Source organism: Ctenopharyngodon idella, chromosome 7 (genome assembly GCF_019924925.1).
Source record: "Ctenopharyngodon idella isolate HZGC_01 chromosome 7, HZGC01, whole genome shotgun sequence".
In the NCBI taxonomy this organism is placed as follows: domain Eukaryota; kingdom Metazoa; phylum Chordata; class Actinopteri; order Cypriniformes; family Xenocyprididae; genus Ctenopharyngodon; species Ctenopharyngodon idella.
In genome coordinates, this window is record NC_067226.1 from 8,040,286 (window position 1) to 8,059,471 (window position 19,186).

Genomic DNA, 19,186 nt, shown 5'->3' on the forward strand with positions numbered 1-19,186 from the left:
ACTTCTCTGGGCATTGAATGTGGTAATTATGTTGCTGTCTATGGGGGATACATAGATGCAAACTGCTCACCTTTCAGTGAGAACTCACCTTTTTGAGATCAAAATAGGTCACCTATGGGATTTGCATAGATCCAATGAGAAAGTGTTTTATGGGGGGTAGGGGGGTCTTACAAGGGTACTTGTGAACTTACAAGGGTAAATAAAGAACTGGTTGTTTCAATAAGTACTGTACAGTGTTTCCTTTACTCTTTACTTTAAAAACTATGTCTATAAAGGGTAATATTTTATGTATTTGAGGTCTGAGATGTGGCAAACAGTATTGCATTCAAATCAGCCAATATTGTCTTAAATATCCTGCATAGCATTTCGTTATTTATAACATGAGATTTTAACCAAATGTTGATTTTTGGTAAAATGTTGCACCAATATGTTATATATGTAATATAATTTTTTGCATGAAAATTACAGTTTTGGACATTAAGGGATTTTTTCATTTATTTTTTATTACCCTGTAAGTAACTACAAATGAGCATGTAAAGCAAATAAAATTCCGTGCGCAGCATGTCCTCGCTTAATTTGTGTTCCGAAGATGAAGGTCTTACGGGTTTGAAACGACATGAGGGTGAGTAATTAATGAGAGAATTTTCATTTTTGGGTGAACTAACACTTTAAGTTCTACAGTGCATCTCATCCTCAGACTACACCAGATTTGCCAGTTCTTGCTGTGAGATGTTGCTCCACTCTTCCACTAAGACACTTGCAAGTTCTTGAACATGTCTTGGGGGACACATGGTTTCACGTGTCTCCCTGTATAGCACGGTCTTAGGCACCTTACATTACAGACATTGCAGTTTATTGCTCTGGCCACATTTACAGTCCTCATGCCACCTGCAGCAGGACAACGGCATGTTCACAATCACACAGGTGATCAGGGACCCTGGCGTCTTTCTTCTGGTGATTTTCAGAGTCAGTAGAGAGGTCTCTTTAGTGTCCCTAGTTATTGTATTTATGACCTTAATTGTCTACTGCCTGTAAACTGTTCTGTCTTTAGGACTGTTGCACAGGTACGTGAGCAATAATTGTTTATGCCATGAAAAACACTGTGTAAACCCTTTCTAATAAAGCTTATTTGGATTTTACAAAATTATCTTTTAAATAAATAAATAAATAAATATATATATGTATATACATTACATTTTTGTTGTAACTTTATGATTTCCTCACATAAGTGTTTGTTCTAATTTCAGTTTATCATATATTTTATTAGAGTTGCTGGTGATTATCAATGCTGATGCAATTTTTACAGTAAACAACTGATGGATTTAAGTGGGTATAAATATTTACTTTTTATAGCCTACTGTAAAAAAAAAAAAAAAAAAAAAAAAAATGAAATTTACTTCCAAGGATACAGTATCGTCTTGAAGAAATATTTGAACAGCTGTTTACATCTGTGATGCTGTGCTGGAGTTTGTAATCAATAAATGACCCTTTCATGAATCTCTATTCCTCATGTTCCTGATGGACCTAATTGGTCTCTTCTCAGTTCGCTGAGGCCCAAGAGGAAAGAGAGAGCATTGCACTTCTCACACCAAGCACCACTCACTCAGTACTGGTCCTCGCATCGCCTATCCTCTCCTCTTCCCATCTCTCCCCCTCTCCTTAACTCAAAAGCAGAATAGATGGTGGAAAAGCAGCACATCTGTCCGGGCGCTCCGCAACAATAGATCGCATCGAGCTGGAGTCGAGCCTGGTCATGTCAGCGTCCGAGAGCTGCTAGAGATTCGGTGTGTTTTCTTGCTTTGCCTTTCACAACGGCTGCCGAGGGAGGACCGCGCGTCTGTCTGGGCTCTCCAACGAGCGGAGAAGATGGCCGCCATTAAGATTTTAACCAGCGCAGGGCTTTTCTTGGCGTTTTCCGCTCTGGTCTTGTTGGTTATGGCCATCTGCACCGATTATTGGTACGAGACGGATGCTCGGCGGCACCGCGAACGCTGTAAGAACTACGCAAACAAGCGGAACGATCCCGGATACATTTACATCTCAAATCACAACTTGCCTCTCCAGATGCCTCCAAAGGGCTATGAGAGGAAAGCGACGGAAGCGCGCGTGAAGCGGCACGCTCCGGCTTCGGCGACGGCCATGGAGTCTCACTGCAGCCGCCAGTTCAACTCCACGATCTCCGGTCTGTGGAGAAAGTGTCATCGCGAGGGTTTTGACCTGGAGACCGAGGATCTCATTTACAAAGGTGGGTTGCTTTCTGTTTTGAGGTGCTTTGACAACCACTAGAGCCTCGGTCCAGGCCGTTTTGTTTAGAAGTGAACGGATGTGGACGTTATATCAACAGTAAAGGGCAAATGTGGAAGGCCTGAATCTGATCCCTGTCGCTATCCGAGGTGCTGAATTCAGCCTACCTGTGTCATCTGTAAAGGCGGCACAGAAGCTGCTTGTATCACGAAAAGGTGCATTTACATATTCAATGCTGCACTGTTTTTATATAGCAATTACTATTGTAATTTTTAAATGACGAATTTAGAAAAATACGAAATGTAAATATAGATATGAAAAAATAAATTATGTGGATCAGTGACAAATAAGGATGTCTGAGATGATATAAAGGAGAATTTCTATGAAAACCTAGTGTAGAAAACATCACATTGAAACCTGCATGTTTGTTACACAGATTTTAATAACAAAACTATTTAAAAGTAAATATACAGAAGGGATTATGCCAAACAACCTAAACCAGATTTTCTTTTTTCAAGAATTTACTCTTTTCTTTCCTTATATTCTGTGATGACAATAGCAAAGTTCAAGGCTGCTCTGATGCTGCATCTTGTACACAAAACAAAAGCAGCACCAGAACATCCTCTGACAAAATGGGCTGAGGTGTATGTTATGAACTTTATTTATTCTAAATCTTATGTGATCTAAATGCTCAGGGTTGGCTTAATGAGAAACAAAACAAAATGAGCAATATTTACAGGAGGAAGGACAAGGAAATGCACTGTTCAAATGTGGCATATAAATGTAGAACTAGTCAATATAAGTATTTGTTTTGTAAAACAAATGACCTTCTCAGATAATACTGTTAAAGAATGCCTAGACTATATAGTTTATCAGATAACAATATCCATAAGATGATTAAACTTAAGCAAAATTATTATGTTTTACTTCCCTCATCATATAAATACTGATCTCATAAATAAGAGGCTTACAGCACCCTCCTCTTCTTTGATAAAGATCTCATTCCGTGTTATGTTCAGGCCTTAAGTGTGAGCTTTTACAGCAGCCATTTCTCTTGCTGGGTTGCAAAGAGAAGGAACGCTGCTCACTTGACCATATCTTCATCAATAATTTGTTCATTGATTTTCCCAGGTCACCCTAAGTGGCTCTGTAGATGTCATGAATGATGAAGTAGTGATGGTGTGCAACCACTCCAGTTAGACTGTGAGCCAACACCCAGGAAAACATTTCTCCCAGATTTATAGTGCAGTTTATTCACCAATCCTTTTCAACCCAGTAATCTTTGTGTTCAGATAAAGCAGGCAAAACATTGTTCCTTGTTGTCAATGATACTATCCTGAGCAAAATTAACATATTTGGTTCTATCTTTCCCACTTGTCCTGATGGTTAAAAAATATAGCACTTTTAATTTACCAAAACAAACAGAACTGGAACAGTTCAGACGTAATCTAATGCACCATGTGTCCTCCAAATTTTAACATGTCACAATGTTTTAAATAAATTGAATAAGACCATGACACATGTCATGTTTCATTAGAGAGTAATTCTCAGAATACATATAAAAAGCTAATCAAATGTGATTTGAGTTGTATCCTTAAAAAATCTGATCTGCAGGGAATTGATTTTTGTTTTTTTTGTTGTAACTTTGGTTCACCAATTAATTCGAAGTCTCTTTGTAGAGTTTCCATCAGATATCACAGACATGTTTTTCCTTGTTTACACAAATCAGAGTACAAGAATATGCATCTTCTTCTTCAGCAGAGAATGAACAGTTGAATGTGGAGTGTCTTTGTGAGAGATTCCTGCTCTTTGATGTGTCTGTTTGTGATTATGACATCGAACAAGCTGTCACAATATATTTGACACATAGATATGATAAACATGACACAATGTGCTTTCTGCTCAGCTCACAGGAGGTCTGTACTCGTCATTTCATCACAGATCTGTATAACAGCAAACTCAATGTGTTTTTGTGCCTTAGAAAACACTTTGATGAATGAATTTAACAGTAATTTCTGTCAAGATTGTAATTAAATGGCAGCACACCTTATCTCTCCTCTCATGTCTTGTTTTGTCTAATTCACAATATGTTTATATAATTAAACTTTTGCTTCTGTTTTAAGAGGAGCAGTTCAAAATGATCAGTTAGAAAACTCTAGTCTCACTTTGACACAACTAACCTTTGGATCTGTCATCAAGAGAAACTTGCATATTATAATATTCATTTAAGTTCTGAGAAATGTCATTATTTCTTCGGGGAACTTGTTGGTTTATTGCTGACATTCATTTTACATTTTCTGGTACTGTTTGAGTGAGTAGATTTGGAAATGGGGTGTAACGGTACACTGAAGTCACGATTCGGTACATACGGTTCGGTACGATTTCGGAACAATAGGAAAAATGGTCACACTTTAGAGTCCAATTCTCACTATTAATTAACTATTAACTATTACTTTTGCCTCAATGAACCCCTAATTACTGCTTATTAATAGTTAGTAAGGTAGTTGTTAAGTTTAGGTATTTGCCATGCAGAATAAGGCATTAAAGGGTTAATTCTGTCATTTATTACTCACCCTCATGCCGTTCCACACCCGTAAGACCTTCGTTAATCTTCGGAACACAAATTAAGATATTTTTGTTGAAATCCGATGGCTCCGTGAGGACTCCATAGCCAGCAATGACATTTCCTCTCTCAAGATCCATTAATGTACTAAAAACATATTTAAATCAGTCAGTTCACGTGAGTACAGTACATATTTTGTTTTTTTGGCGCACCAAAAATATTCTCGTTGCTTTATAGTATTGAACCACTGTACTCACATGAACTGATCTTAATTTGTGTTCTGAAGATTAATGAAGGTCTTACGGGTGTGGAACGACATGAGGGAGAGTAATAAATTACATTATTTTCATTTTTGGGTGAACTAACCCTTTAATATCTGCTTTATAAGTATTAATAAACAGCCAATATCCTAGTAATATGCATGTTAATAAGCAACTAGTTAATAGTGAGAATTGGACCCTAAAGTTTTACTGGACAAAGGAACAAATCCACAATGCTAGGTTTCTTTTATTTTATTTTGAACAGACAGTTTGTTCCACCTAGTGACATTTAGTCCCCAGTTGGTACAGTACAGCCTCCTATAGTGTATTAAGCACTAAGCAGTAAACATAATGCACTCTTGCATAGCTCATATTTTTTTGCAGGTCTGAAAAAAACAAAAGGTATTTGGTCACAATCAGCTACAAAACTGAAAAGCATCTTGTTATAAAAGTACAAAATAAATAGAATAATGAAAAATAAAACTTGTGCATTAGGAGAGTTACAATTTGCTCAAAGCTTAAGCCCAACCCTCCTATACTTAATTTTCCGCGTTCCACTCGATTTCGCACACAATTGAGAGTGTGAGTCTTTCAAAGTAATCTCCTTTGTCCATGAGCGCAGAAAGACGCATTTGACGTGTGCGCACTAGCGGACTTTGTTTTCAAGTGCTCAAGTCATTTGCATATGCACTGTTCTTCTTCTGCTCTTTTTCCTGATGTGGCGGTTAGCAAACAGCGTTGTATTACCATGCACGCTCCCTACTGGATTGGAGCGTGGCTCGCCCATGACTGTATTCGTCCTCTGATTACATGCACGGAACAGTGGCGTCCATACCATACAGTTCGGGGCAAGTACATGTACCATTACACCCCTAAAATATATGTATAGTTAACACATTTTTCTGTGCCCTAAATCTTACTTAAAGGGATATTTCACCCAAAAATGAAAATTCTGTCATCATTTAGTCACCCTCAAGTTGTTCCAAACCAGTTTGAAGTTTTTTCTTAAGCTGAACACAAAAGATGATATTTTGAAGAAAGTCAGTAACCAAACAGTTGATGGGTCCCATTGACTTTAATAGTATGAGGGGAAAAAAAATACTATGGAAGTCAATGGTGCTGAACAACTGTTTGGTTACCGACTTTCTTCAAAATATCATCTTTTTTGTTCAGCATAAGAAAGAACTTCATACAGGTTTGGAGCAACTTGAGGGTGACTAAATGATAACAGAATTTAAATTTTTTGGTAAACTATCCCTTTAACTTCCAAAATTAAGTTCATTTAACAAATTAGGTTTTACAATGTGAGTGACAATGTATACAAAATTTGGAAATATTGAAAATAAAGCAAAACTTTAATATTGGGTATCTGAAATAAATGTTGCAGGCAGAGAAAGTTTATCTAAGAGGCAATCACTACATACTGTAACACAGCTAAAACATCAAGAGATATTGAGGCATCCAAACAGAAAACCACTCCATGGGCCTCATTTATAAAACGTGCGTATGCACAGATTTGAACTTAAGAGTGTGCGTATGCTAAAATCCTTAATATTTATAAAAGCAGTCTTTGATGTGGAAAAGTGCTTAGCACCATGTCAGGGTCTAAGAAGATATATGCACTTTTCCTTGTGGCAGAGCAACGTGATCTCATGAGTAAACGTGTGTATTTTTACGTAAATTGTGGTTCTACCACACGTACATTTACTTACGTTTTCATACACACAAAAACGTACAACATTGACGCATTTATAGCACTAAAACGTAAAAATACTTACATATTAACCGCAAAAAAACGTAAATCATGTAACGTAAAGTGTGAATGTATATGAATTCCCAAAATCGTGGCTTTAATGATTTAACGATGTTTTTATTATTGAAAGCAGTTTACTCATCTACTTAATATGAAATAACATTTCTGTTCGTGACTTGTGCTGCTCGTTTCGGAGGATTACATAATGTTAAGCAAGACTACAATTTGAAACCTTATGAATAAAATTTCTGTAATTGTTTAACCATTTTGTAATATTTAGTTTGTTTGCTGTGAGACACAGAAGGCGTTTTCTCCTATGCAGCGACTGACAATACAACCATAAGATACACCAAAGCACAACATGAATTCACAAATCACATCCATTTTATTTGTTCGCTGTACTCCAAATCTTTAGAATCCATATGTTTGTAAGGAACAGATCCAAATTCAGCCCTTTATCCATCGATCTTCATCTTCATTCTCAGCAACAGCCACCGTCACAGTCAAAGCTCGCGCTCGTTATGATTCAAATTTGAAAGTAGCGCCACCATAGACATTATGTTTATTATAATGTCTATGAGCGCCACCCTCGAGAAGCGTTACGACATGGTTTACGGCACTGATATCGAACGCTCATTGGTTCGTCACAGATTGCGACATGCCGTGTTTCAGTGGATTGACATTTGAAATGAGTGCGCACCTTCACGGAGAGAAGCCGGATTTATCATATTTTCATGGATTAATAAGTTAAATTCTGCTCTGTACCCTATAAAAAACTATTACCGCCAGAGAGGACTGTGACTGGAACTCATCATCATTTGAACTACTTTTGGTACCACTTTTGACATTTTCGCAAAAAATAAATTATTGGGATTACGCTTGTTTTTTCATTCTTTTATTTATAACAGTAGGTAGTTTAAAGAAATGGTTATGGGTAGGTTTAGGGGTAGGTGTAGGATTAGTGGCTCAAAATATTGTTTTATTAATATTTTTTTTTACTAAAATTGTCATTTTCCTACACATTTCTGTTCTTTATGTTTTATTTTTTTTAACATTCTGTATAAAATGGGTAGGTTTAGGTTTGGGATGGGGTTTAGGGATCTTACATTTATCTACAACACGATAAAATGGAAATTATACATATATCTTTATGACATGAAAGATTCGTAAATATTTTACGTTTTTTCGCTGTAAAAACGTAAGTATTTTTACGTTTTAGTGCCATAATTACGTCAATATTGTACGTTTTAGCACCTTTCTAAATGTACAAAAATGTACGTTTTGTGTCTTTGAAAGTTACGTATTAATACCTACGTATTAACAATGAGACCAAGCTGGGCAGAGAGTCGGAGCACTGCAGGTATTTGGAAATCTAAGCAATTCTTGCTGCTCGCCATTCTCAAGTATGTTGTATATATACAGTGCTCAGCGTAAATGAGTACACCGCCTTTGAAAAGTAACATTTTAAACAATATCTCAATGAACACAAAAACAATTTCCAAAATGTTGACAAGACTAAGTTTTATATAACATCTCTTTAACTTACAACATGAAAGCAAGGTTAATAATATAACTTAGAGAACAAAATTTTCAGTTTTACTCAAATTAGGGTGATGCAAAAATGAGTACACCCCACTGAAAGTCTCTGGAGCAAAGCTAAATTTAGACTACAAATATCTAATTTAACAAGAATTCAACCAAAGGTGATTCTAATTATTCATTACACAGGTGTCCAGCAGACAGTTGACTATAAAAGGGTGTTAAAACCCCTTCCCATTTCATGCTGTCAGCAATGGCACCACATGGAAGAGAAATGTCACAAGACCTGAGAAAATCCATCTCACAGATACGTCCAGGTCATCCACGGAAGTTAACATCTCGACAGGAGCGTCTTCTGATGAGAAGGGTTGAAGAAAATCGGCATGCAAGTTCACTGCAGTTATCTAAAGAAGTAGAAAGCCAAACTGGGTTGACTATTTCCCATGACACAATACGGCGTACACTACAAAGGAATGGCATGCATGGATGCTGTCCACGAAAGAAGCCTCTCCTAAAGCCCAGGCACAAAAAAGCCCGCCTAGAGTTTGCCAGGGCCCATGCTGACAAAGATGAAGACTACTGAGACTCTATACTCTGGAGTGATGAGACCAAGATAAATGTTTTTGGAACTGATGGCTTCAAAACTGTATGGCGTCGCAAAGGTGAGGAATACAAAGAAAAATGCATGGTGCCTACAGTGAAACATGGTGGTGTCCTTATGTGGGGCTGCATGAGTGCTGCTGGTGTCGGGGAGCTGCATTTCATTGATGGCATCATGAATTCACAGATGTACTGCTCTGTACTGAAACAGAAGTTGCTACCATCACTGTGCCCCTGATCGTCGTGCACTTTTCCAACATGACAATGATCCTAAACACATATCTAAGGCCACTGAAAGTGATTCATTGGCTCCTGATCTGAACCCAATCAAACACCTATGGGGAATTCTGAAGAGACAAGTTGAGTATCACTCTTCATCCTCTCTAAAAGAGGTCATTCATGAAGAATGGAAAAAGATAGATGTTGCAAAATGTCGCCAACTTGTTCATTCCATGCCTAGAAGACTTGGTGCTGTCATAAAAAAAAAAATGATGGAGGCCATACAAAGTACTAGATGTAGTAGTTTTTGTTGTGGGGTGTACTCATTTTTGCCTAAATTTGAGTAAAACTGAAAAATGTGTAATCTAAGTTATATTATTAACCTTACATTTTATGTTATATGTTAAACAGATGTTATATTAAACTTAGTCTTGTCAACATTTTGGAAATTGTTTTTGTGTTCATTGAGATATTGTTTAAAATGTTACTTTTCAAAGGGGGTGTACTCATTTAAGCTGAGCACTTTATGTATGTATATATATATATATATATATATATATATATATATACATATATATTATGTTAATGACATTAATTAGGCAGAGATCTGAAACCATTCAGTCGTGCACAATTTCAAGATAACTTGCAATTTATAAATTTCACATCTGGAAGAGAGGCATACGCATGTTTTTTGTGCATAGATTCGTTCTCTGAATAACATGTATACATACATTTTAACATCTTAAGATCAAATGCAGGACAGTTTCTACACATTTTAGAAATAAGGCCCCATATCTTTCATCACCATCACCTAGTTTAACAACTGGAAGAGTGTCAAACCATACCATGCATGTTGCAAAGCTTGTGAATAGAACATGAATGCCTGCTCTGATTTATGCAAATCAATCCCAGACCAAATCATTAGCTGGAGGAAAGCTAAAAATAATGCTGATGTGGGTGAAAAGAACACAAACTACCTTGAAAAACCCTGCATAGCCTGTGGGGATTGAAATGAATTGGTATAATACAGCAAACGGTGAAAGTCACAACATTTCATGTTATCTGATTTATATTTGAGGTTTCTCTGGTAAAGATTTGAATTACTACCAGATTAAGCCTGTTTTATGTCCAGAATAAGGAAACCTTATGAATGAAAATGACTGTTTAGGCTTCAAAATGTGCAAAGTTTCACACTTGACTATTTAGGATTCATAAGATTCTCATCAGGGAGGAAGGCAATCAGCACTATACACACAACTTGTCTGACACACAACACACTTACGTCATTCAAGATGACGCAAAACCTTACAGTGCCAACCAAATGCTTGTCTCTATCTCTATCTCTAAATAAAAATAATACGGTATACATGCTACTGTTTAAGAGTGACTATCCAAACTTTTTACTGTTGCATGTTTTTGTTTTGTTTTTTTGCATGTTTTTTGTTCATTTTTGGATCACAAAGTAGTAGTTTTGCAGTTGCACTCTTAGAAGAAAAGGTTCTATAAAGAACCTTGAAGGGTTCTGTCACGTGCTTCATATACAGAACCTTTTAGGGGTTCCCACCGTGGGATCATCATTTTATGGATTTAGTTTTAGTTAATTAATTTAGTTTTAATTTTAATTACATTTTAGGAATTAAACAGCTCATTATATACTTTATCTCTAGGGGGGAAAAAATGTTAAACATCAAAGTATTATGCAATCATTTAAGACATTTTTCCTACATAGAAACGTTTTGTTATAAAGGTTCTTTAAAACTAAATCACCCTAGGGTTCTAAATAGAACCTTTTTACCTAAGAGTGAGTCTGTGTTTCAGTGACATTAGTGATTGGTGTTTCTGCAGTTCAGGTATTCTTAAATACTGAAAGGTTTATAGATACTATTAAATGTTTAAATGAAGGCTTGTTTTTAAAGCCTGGTTAATTTTACATGAAAATAAAAACAATTTGAAATGTAACTATGACATTTATGACCCTGTGCATTTGATTATGCGTGCCTAATTGCTCTCCAGGAAATCCTTTAATTAAATTGAATACAACCTTGGGCCGCTTTGTTGCTTTTTATGATCACAACAGACCTGCTGTTCCTCAGGAGATTAAAGCCTCGGACTCATTTGCTTTTCCTAAACAGTCACTATAAATGTCATAAAAGCATATACTTTTGTACAATTCTTGATTCACTGTTTTGTTCAAATAGGGTTGATTCAGAGATGCACCCCTGTGAAGTATCATTACACCTCTTCAATCCTGCCTCGAAATCTTCCCATCAATATCACTAAGACCATCCGACAAGATGAGTGGCATGCCCTGCGTGAGTCTGACGGCCGCTTTTTTACATGTGTCAGATTTACAAAATTCATGCCTTGGGGGTTGATCAGTTCATTAATGCATAAACAATTGTGTCTATGATGTGCATGTTTAAAGACAATATTTGTGAAACTGTGTGTACACTACACACACTTTTTACTTATAAAGGGATTGTAACTGATCCTTCTCTGATCCCCAGTTGTAGCAATATTACTTTTTCTGTGACCCTATAGAGAATTAATGGTTTGGAGAAAGAATGGATGGATGATCCTTTGTAACCCTCCTAGCTAGACTTCTTATATTGTTTAAATGAAAGCACACTTTCAGTCACTGAATTAGAGATCTTATGTACACCAAAAAAGGTTCATTATTTCACCAAAAGGTCAACCATTTTATACTGCCTGCCAGCATACTGACAAATATACAGAATACTCACTGAAATGAATATTTCCCTCCACTTATTTAGATTTAATAATTTACCTCTATCTCTTTTTTTTAAAGAAATACTGGAAACACTTTACAATAAGGTTCATTAGTTAACTACATTACTTAACATGAACTATTAATGAACTGCACTTCTACAGCATTTATTAATTTGTTAATGTTAATTTCAAAATTTACTAATACATTGTTAAAATCAAGAGATGTATTTGTTAACATTAGTTAATGCACTGTGAACTAACATGAACAAACTATGAACTGCTGTATTTTTAACTAACGTTAACAAAGATTAACAAATACAGTAACAAATGTATTGCTAATGGTTAGTTAATGTTAGTTAATGCATTAACTAATGTTTAACTAATGAACCTTATTGTAAAGTGTTACCGAAATACTTTTATTCAGCAAGGATCAATTAAAGTGACAGTAAAGACATTTATAATGTTAAAAAAGATTTCAATTTCAAACAAATGCTGTTACTTTGATCCTCCAATTCATCAAAGAATCCTGAATGAAATGTTTTCACAAATAAATATTAAGCAGCACAACTGTTTTCAACTGTGATAAAAAGAAATGCTATTTTTATATGAGTGAATAGACAAAATAGTTTGTTCAAGATAAGGTATATTTAATATGAAGCATAGAAATCTGATCTTTTATTATGGATTATTATTTCCCTTATTTCGAATCAATAATTTACCTGGCTCAGTGTGGCCATATTTTTTTTTTTATTATTATTTATTTAATTTAATGGGTATAAAAATAGTATAGTAGGAATTGGCTGCTTTCTTGGTGCAATGATTTTGTAGTATTTGTTTCATTATAACCTTTGTAGTATATGCAGTGGGTACGGAAAGTATTCAGACCCCCTTAAATTTTTCACTTTTTGTTATATTGCAGCCATTTGCTAAAATCATTTAAGTTCATTTTTTTCCTCATTAATGTACACACAGCACCCCATATTGACAGAAAAACACAGAATTGTTGACATTTTTGCAGATTTATTAAAAAAGAAAAACTGAAATATCACATGGTCCTAAGTATTCAGACCCTTTGCTCAGTATTTAGTAGAAGCACCCTTTTGATCTAATACAGCCATGAGTCTTTTTTGGGAAAGATGCAACAAGTTTTTCACACCTGGATTTGGGGATCCTCTGCCATTCCTCCTTGCAGATCCTCTCCAGTTCTGTCAGGTTGGATGGTAAATGTTGGTGGACAGCCATTTTTAGGTCTCTCCAGAGATGCTCAATTGGGTTTAAGTCAGGGCTCTGGCTGGGCCATTCAAGAACAGTCACGGAGTTGTTGTGAAGCCACAGTTATTTTAGCTGTGTGCTTAGGGTCATTGTCTTGTTGGAAGGTAAACCTTCGGCCCAGTCTGAGGTCCTGAGCACTCTGGAGAAGGTTTTCGTCCAGGATATCCCTGTACTTGGCCGCATTCATCTTTCCCTCGATTGCAACCAGTCGTCCTGTCCCTGCAGCTGAAAAACACCCCCACAGCATGATGCTGCCACCACCATGCTTCACTGTTGGGACTGTATTGGACAGGTGATGAGCAGTGCCTGGTTTTCTCCACACATACCGCTTAGAATTAAGGCCAAAAAGTTCTATCTTGGTCTCATCAGACCAGAGAATCTTATTTCTCACCATCTTAGCAAACTCCACGCGGGCTTTCATGTGTCTTGCACTGAGGAGAGGCTTCCGTCGGGCCACTCTGCCATAAAGCCCCGACTGGTGGAGGGCTGCAGTGATGGTTGACTTTCTACAACTTTCTCCCATCTCCCGACTGCATCTCTGGAGCTCAGCCACAATGATCTTTGGGTTCTTCTTTACCTCTCTCACCAAGGCTCTTCTCCCCCGATAGCTCAGTTTGGCCGGACGGCCAGCTCTAGGAAGGGTTCTGGTCGTCCCAAACGTCTTCCATTTAAGGATTATGGAGGCCACTGTGCTCTTAGGAACCTTAAGTGCAGCAGAAATTTTTTTGTAACCTTGGCCAGATCTGTGCCTTGCCACAATTCTGTCTCTGAGCTCTTCAGGCAGTTCCTTTGACCTCATGATTCTCATTTTCTCTGACATGCACTGTGAGCTGTAAGGTCTTATATAGACAGGTGTGTGGCTTTCCTAATCAAGTCCAATCAGTATAATCAAACACAGCTGGACTCAAATGAAGGTGTAGAACCATCTCAAGGATGATCAGAAGAAATGGACAGCACCTGAGTTAAATATATGAGTGCCACAGCAAAGGGTCTGAATACTTAGGACCATGTGATATTTCAGTTTTTCTTTTTTAATAAATCTGCAAAAATGTCAACAATTCTGTGTTTTTCTGTCAATATGGGGTGCTGTGTGTACATTAATGAGGAAAAAAAATGAACTTAAATGATTTATCAAATGGCTGCAATATAACAAAGAGTGAAAAATTTAAGGGGGTCTGAATACTTTCCGTACCCACTGTGTGTATATATATATATATATATATATATATATATATACACACACACACACACTTCCTGGCCAAAAAAAAGTCGCTGTTTGGATTTTAATAGGCAAATACTTAAGAATCTATGAATGGATCATTATTACAGTGATTATGTTTCTAGCATGTTATATTTTTGGCAACGGTTCTTTTAACCCTAAAAAATGGAGTGTGTAGCTTTTCATTTCTTAAACAACCATGTAGAAAGACACATCATGGCCATATTCCAGGATGACAATGTCAAGATTCACCAGGGTTAATATTGTGAAAGAATGGTTCAGAGAACATGAAAAATCATTTTCACACATGAATTGGCACATCATGCTGGAGTAGTGCTCACCTCTTACATTGTCAATACAAGATCTTGACCAAAAATTGATGCACCTCTTGATGGAAATAACATCACAACATTCATTTCCATTGAGAGGTGCATCATTTTTTGGTCAAGATCTTGTATTGACAATGTAAGAGGTGAGCACTCTGTAAAGTCTCCTCCAGCACATGCCAAAAACTTACACTGAGGTTAAGGTCAGTGCCGATTCATGTGTGAAAATGATTCTTCATGCTCCCTCCTAACAATTCTTTCACAATTTGAGCCTGATGAATCTTGACATTGTCATCCTGGAATATGGCCATGATACATCTTGATACATCTTATATATGTACAAATAAATTCCTTGATAAATAAAAGTAAAGCACTGTGAATGCAAAAGTAAATATTTAACATGCAACATCACTAGATGCTTACAAACCCTGAATAGCAACAAAAGGGGCTTGATGTTGGTGTTTTGTGCTGCAGATCTGCGGAGGATGACAGCAGGTTTTGTGGGCATGGCTGTCTCTATCATCCTTTTTGGCTGGATCATCGGAGTTCTTGGATGCTGTCAACAACATGATCTCATGCAGTATGTAGCTGGACTACTCTTCCTCATGGGCGGTAAGTGTGTTTGTGTGCGTGAGAGAGAGAGAGAGAAAGAGAGAAAAAGTGACGGAATGTAACTTGACTGCTCAATTTTGTTGCCATCTAGTGGCTGGTTTCTCATACAACATTATGTAAATACACAAAGGTGCTTTGAAAATAGATCAAAAGCATGAAGTCTTTGTATCCTACATTTGTGATCTAAAAGGAAAGTGTGTTTCATGAATGATTGATGATACATCTTCAGTAATTTCCTCTCTGACAGGAACCTGCTGTATTATCTCCCTTTGTACGTGTGTGGCGGGCATTAACTTTGAGCTCTCTCGTTACCCACGTTACCTTTACGGCCTTCCAGAGGACATCAGTCATGGGTACGGCTGGTCCATGTTCTGTGCCTGGGGCGGACTGGGTCTCACCCTGCTGGCCGGTTTCTTATGTACGCTGGCCCCTTCTTTAAGCAGCCCCTTGGCCCGCACCACAGTCCACAAGTCCAGGCACGAAAATGGGACTGTGTGAGCAGAGACTTCAGGAGCAACATTGCAGCAACATTTCCACAACATGTATACAGCGTCTACATAAGGACAAAGCATCTGGCCTATTCATCATCATGCGGTAAATTGACTGGATCATCCCTCTTATCCTTTTTCATATGACTCAAGGGGCTTTCGGGCTCTTGTTGATCACTGTTGTCAACACAACTTGTGTACACCGTCCATTTGAAAAAAAGGTATCTGTAAATGGTCTGGACACTGCTGAGAGTCAAGATGGAGACACATGCACAGATCACAGAGCATCTTCCACCCTCTCACATGTCTCACTCTGGTCCTTTGTGGCACAAAAAAAAAAAAAAAACTTACATGACAGAGAAGTGAGCTGGAGGCAACTGTCATCTCTCCAAGAGAATTCATAATAAAATGGTGCTCTCTTTTCAAAATCTCACAACTGCACAGAAACCTTTTCAAAGACAGCAAGAGAACAAATAAATCCGCAGGTTTTCTTATAGCTGACTGATGGTGTGGAGGAGTTTAAGCTCAGAATGAAGTGGGGAGCAACAGAAAGGAGAGATAAAAGTATTTCTGTCATTCAAGCTTTGAGAAGCACATTTCCCAAGGCCTCAAAGAGTCTGTACTTGTAAAAATACTTCATTTTGTCTAGATTTCAGGTCTACATTTGTATGAAATTATGCTTAGGATACAAATGGATCATTTTCTCTCTTTGTTATGATTGTAACGATCGATGACCTGGCTTGGTCTGTGGTAGCTGTTTTGAGGAATCTGACCAAATTTATTACTAAATGGCATGTGAACCTAATTTGTTTTCGAAAATGTTTGTGGGGGTTATTTCTGAACGTCATTTCTCATGAAGCCTTATTGCTGTTATGAGCACAACACGCTTAGAATCAGTTATACGAGAGCTCAGCACCTTCCAACCACGACTGAATGTTGTTGAAATGTCAAGATACAATTAAAGCTCTGGATGCACATGCAAGGGAATTCAGTGTTATGTTTAGTCACAAAAAGTGAAATGAGGTCTAAATACAGAAAGCGTAATGTAAAGAAAATTTAAACTGATTGCAGGAGCGGGGTGTTTAGTTTTCTACAATACATGACGCAACAAGCTATAATGTTTACATTACATTATTAACTCCAACCAAACAATATTTTAAACAACCCCGACAAGCCTAGAGGCTTTAATCTCGTAATAATCTAGTAATGTCTTTTTTAACAGTGAGTGTGTCTCCACATTATCATGAATAATTCATATTGATTCTTCTCACCAATGGATATTATTTATTGAGGATGCTACTGTGAAAAGCACAGTTACCATAAATCATTTAATAACGCCTCACATGTCTTTGCCAAATGTATATTCATAGTCTCAGACCTCCACATACTCCAGATCAATTCTTGAGCACAACGTACTGATGTTGATATTCACGGTGGGGATGGGGAAATACAATAGTTAACGTAAGACGTTTAAGGACGGCAAATACTGTGGAAGTATTCCGAGTGTGTATTTTGGGAAATAGGAATGTGTTTGTAAATTACAACATTTGAGGGGAAACTTGGGAGTCCAGTCATTTTTATGGAAAAGCTTGTTTTGTGCTTTAATTGTATACAGCTGATTGGCACAAACATTTATGTCATAGACATGAAATGAACAAAGCCAAAAGAACAAATCCCTTTAGGTAGATAGGAAAGTGTTGTATTGAGTGTGACCTTTCTGATGAACTGCAGATCAGGTATTGACTGAAAACATAGTGGCAAAGAAGTAATAAACGCCACTTAGAAAAGATGAAAATGTGAATGTTTTGGAGAGATTCAAAAAAGAGCACATGTGTAAAAAAAAAAAATAGCTTCTCAAATAAAAGCAGCTTCAGGTGTTTTGTCACTTTTGGGGAGATATGAGAGACATTTGTACAAATGCTGCCATTTTCTTTGGCAGCTGAAGTAGCACCACTTTTTTATTTATTTTGGGGTATGAACTGTTTTTACTGGTTCATTTCATAAGGAGAAAACAGGTGTCATTGTCTCGCATGCAGTCATATTGATTAATTTCAGTGTATTTAGATTGTGTCAATTTTTTTAAAATGACTTATTTTATGAAATAAAATGTTAGTAGCATTTCATCACGAGGTGCTTTTCATTTATATTTCATTATTTTTTTAATTAAAATGTTTTTGAATGTGAAAGTCCGCCTTGGCTTCTATATGAGTACATATACAAGATTACATGCTTGTGTAAAACAATTAATAATAATCCTGAGTACATGAAGGGAAGCGTACGGGGCAGGTGGATCATGTTTAATATACTTTCGGTAACACTTAACAATATGGTTCCATTTGTTAACATGAACTAAAAATATTTCAAAAGCATTTATTAGTCTTAGTTAATGTTAATTTTAACATTTACTAATTCATATTAAAATATATTATATTATATATATTATAATTAAAATCAAAAGATGTATCTGTTAATATTATTTAATTGACCTGAGCTTACATGAACAATGAACAGTTGTATTTTCTCTTTTAACTAACGTTAACAAAGATTTATAAATACTGTTACAAATGTATTGCTCATTAGTTAATATACTAACGTTAACTAATGGGGCTTTATTGTAAAGTGTTTCCATACTTTATATACTGCATAGTTACATGTTCACAGTCCTCTAGACAATTTTCTACACAAGAAGGTAATGCTGCAGTAATACTATACTGAAATACAGTTCATAACTTGATATAGGGCACCACCTAGAGGTTCTTTGTGGAACAAGTTCATTTTAAAGGGTTAGTTCACCCAAAAATGAAAATAATGTCATTAATTACTCACCCTCATGTCGTTCTACACCTGTAAGGCCTTCATTCATCTTCAGAACACAAATTAAGATATTTTAATTAAATCCGATGGCTCAGTGAGGCCTGCATTCAAAGCAATGACATTTCCTCTCTCAAGATCCATAAAGGTACTAAAAACATATTTAAAACAGTTCATGTGAGTTCAGTGGTTCTACCTTAATATTATAAAGCGACGAGAATACTTTTTGTGCACCAAAAAAACAAAATAACTTTTTTTCAAAATATAGTGATGGGCCGATTTCAAAACACTGCTTCGGAGCTTTACGAATCGAATCAGTGACTCGGATCTCCTTTCAAACGGCTAAACTGCTGAAATCACGTGACTTTGGCGCTCCGAGTCACTGTTTTGAAATCGGCCCATCAGTATATTTTTGAAAAGTCGTTATTTTGTTGTTTTTTTTGGCGTACAAAAAGTATTCTCGTCGCTTTACAATATTCAGGTAGAACCACTTAACTCACATGAACTGTTTTAAATATGTTTTTAGTACCTTTATGGATCTTGAGAGAGG

The 19,186-nt window shown here is 36.6% G+C and overlaps 1 protein-coding gene across 1 annotated transcript; it reads left to right on the plus strand.

The window, feature by feature from the left end:
• Positions 1-1,327: 1,327 nt before the first annotated feature.
• tmem276b (transmembrane protein 276b) lies at positions 1,328-17,948 on the plus strand. Its single transcript, XM_051901785.1, has 4 exons — positions 1,328-2,245; positions 11,377-11,490; positions 15,200-15,337; positions 15,585-17,948. Exons 1-4 carry the CDS (start codon positions 1,867-1,869, stop codon positions 15,833-15,835), a joined length of 882 nt encoding a protein of 293 aa, XP_051757745.1. The 5' UTR covers positions 1,328-1,866; the 3' UTR covers positions 15,836-17,948.
• The last annotated feature ends 1,238 nt before the right edge of the window (positions 17,949-19,186 follow it).

Bases quoted from the DNA above. Each gene is read 5' to 3' on its own strand.
- tmem276b (XM_051901785.1), top strand. From the start codon at position 1,867: ATGGCCGCCATTAAGATTTTAACCAGCGCAGGGCTTTTCTTGGCGTTT. The intron at 11,491-15,199 runs GTGAGTCTGACG...TTTGTGCTGCAG, and splicing joins AGATGAGTGGCATGCCCTGC to ATCTGCGGAGGATGACAGCA. The intron at 15,338-15,584 runs GTAAGTGTGTTT...CCTCTCTGACAG, and splicing joins ACTACTCTTCCTCATGGGCG to GAACCTGCTGTATTATCTCC.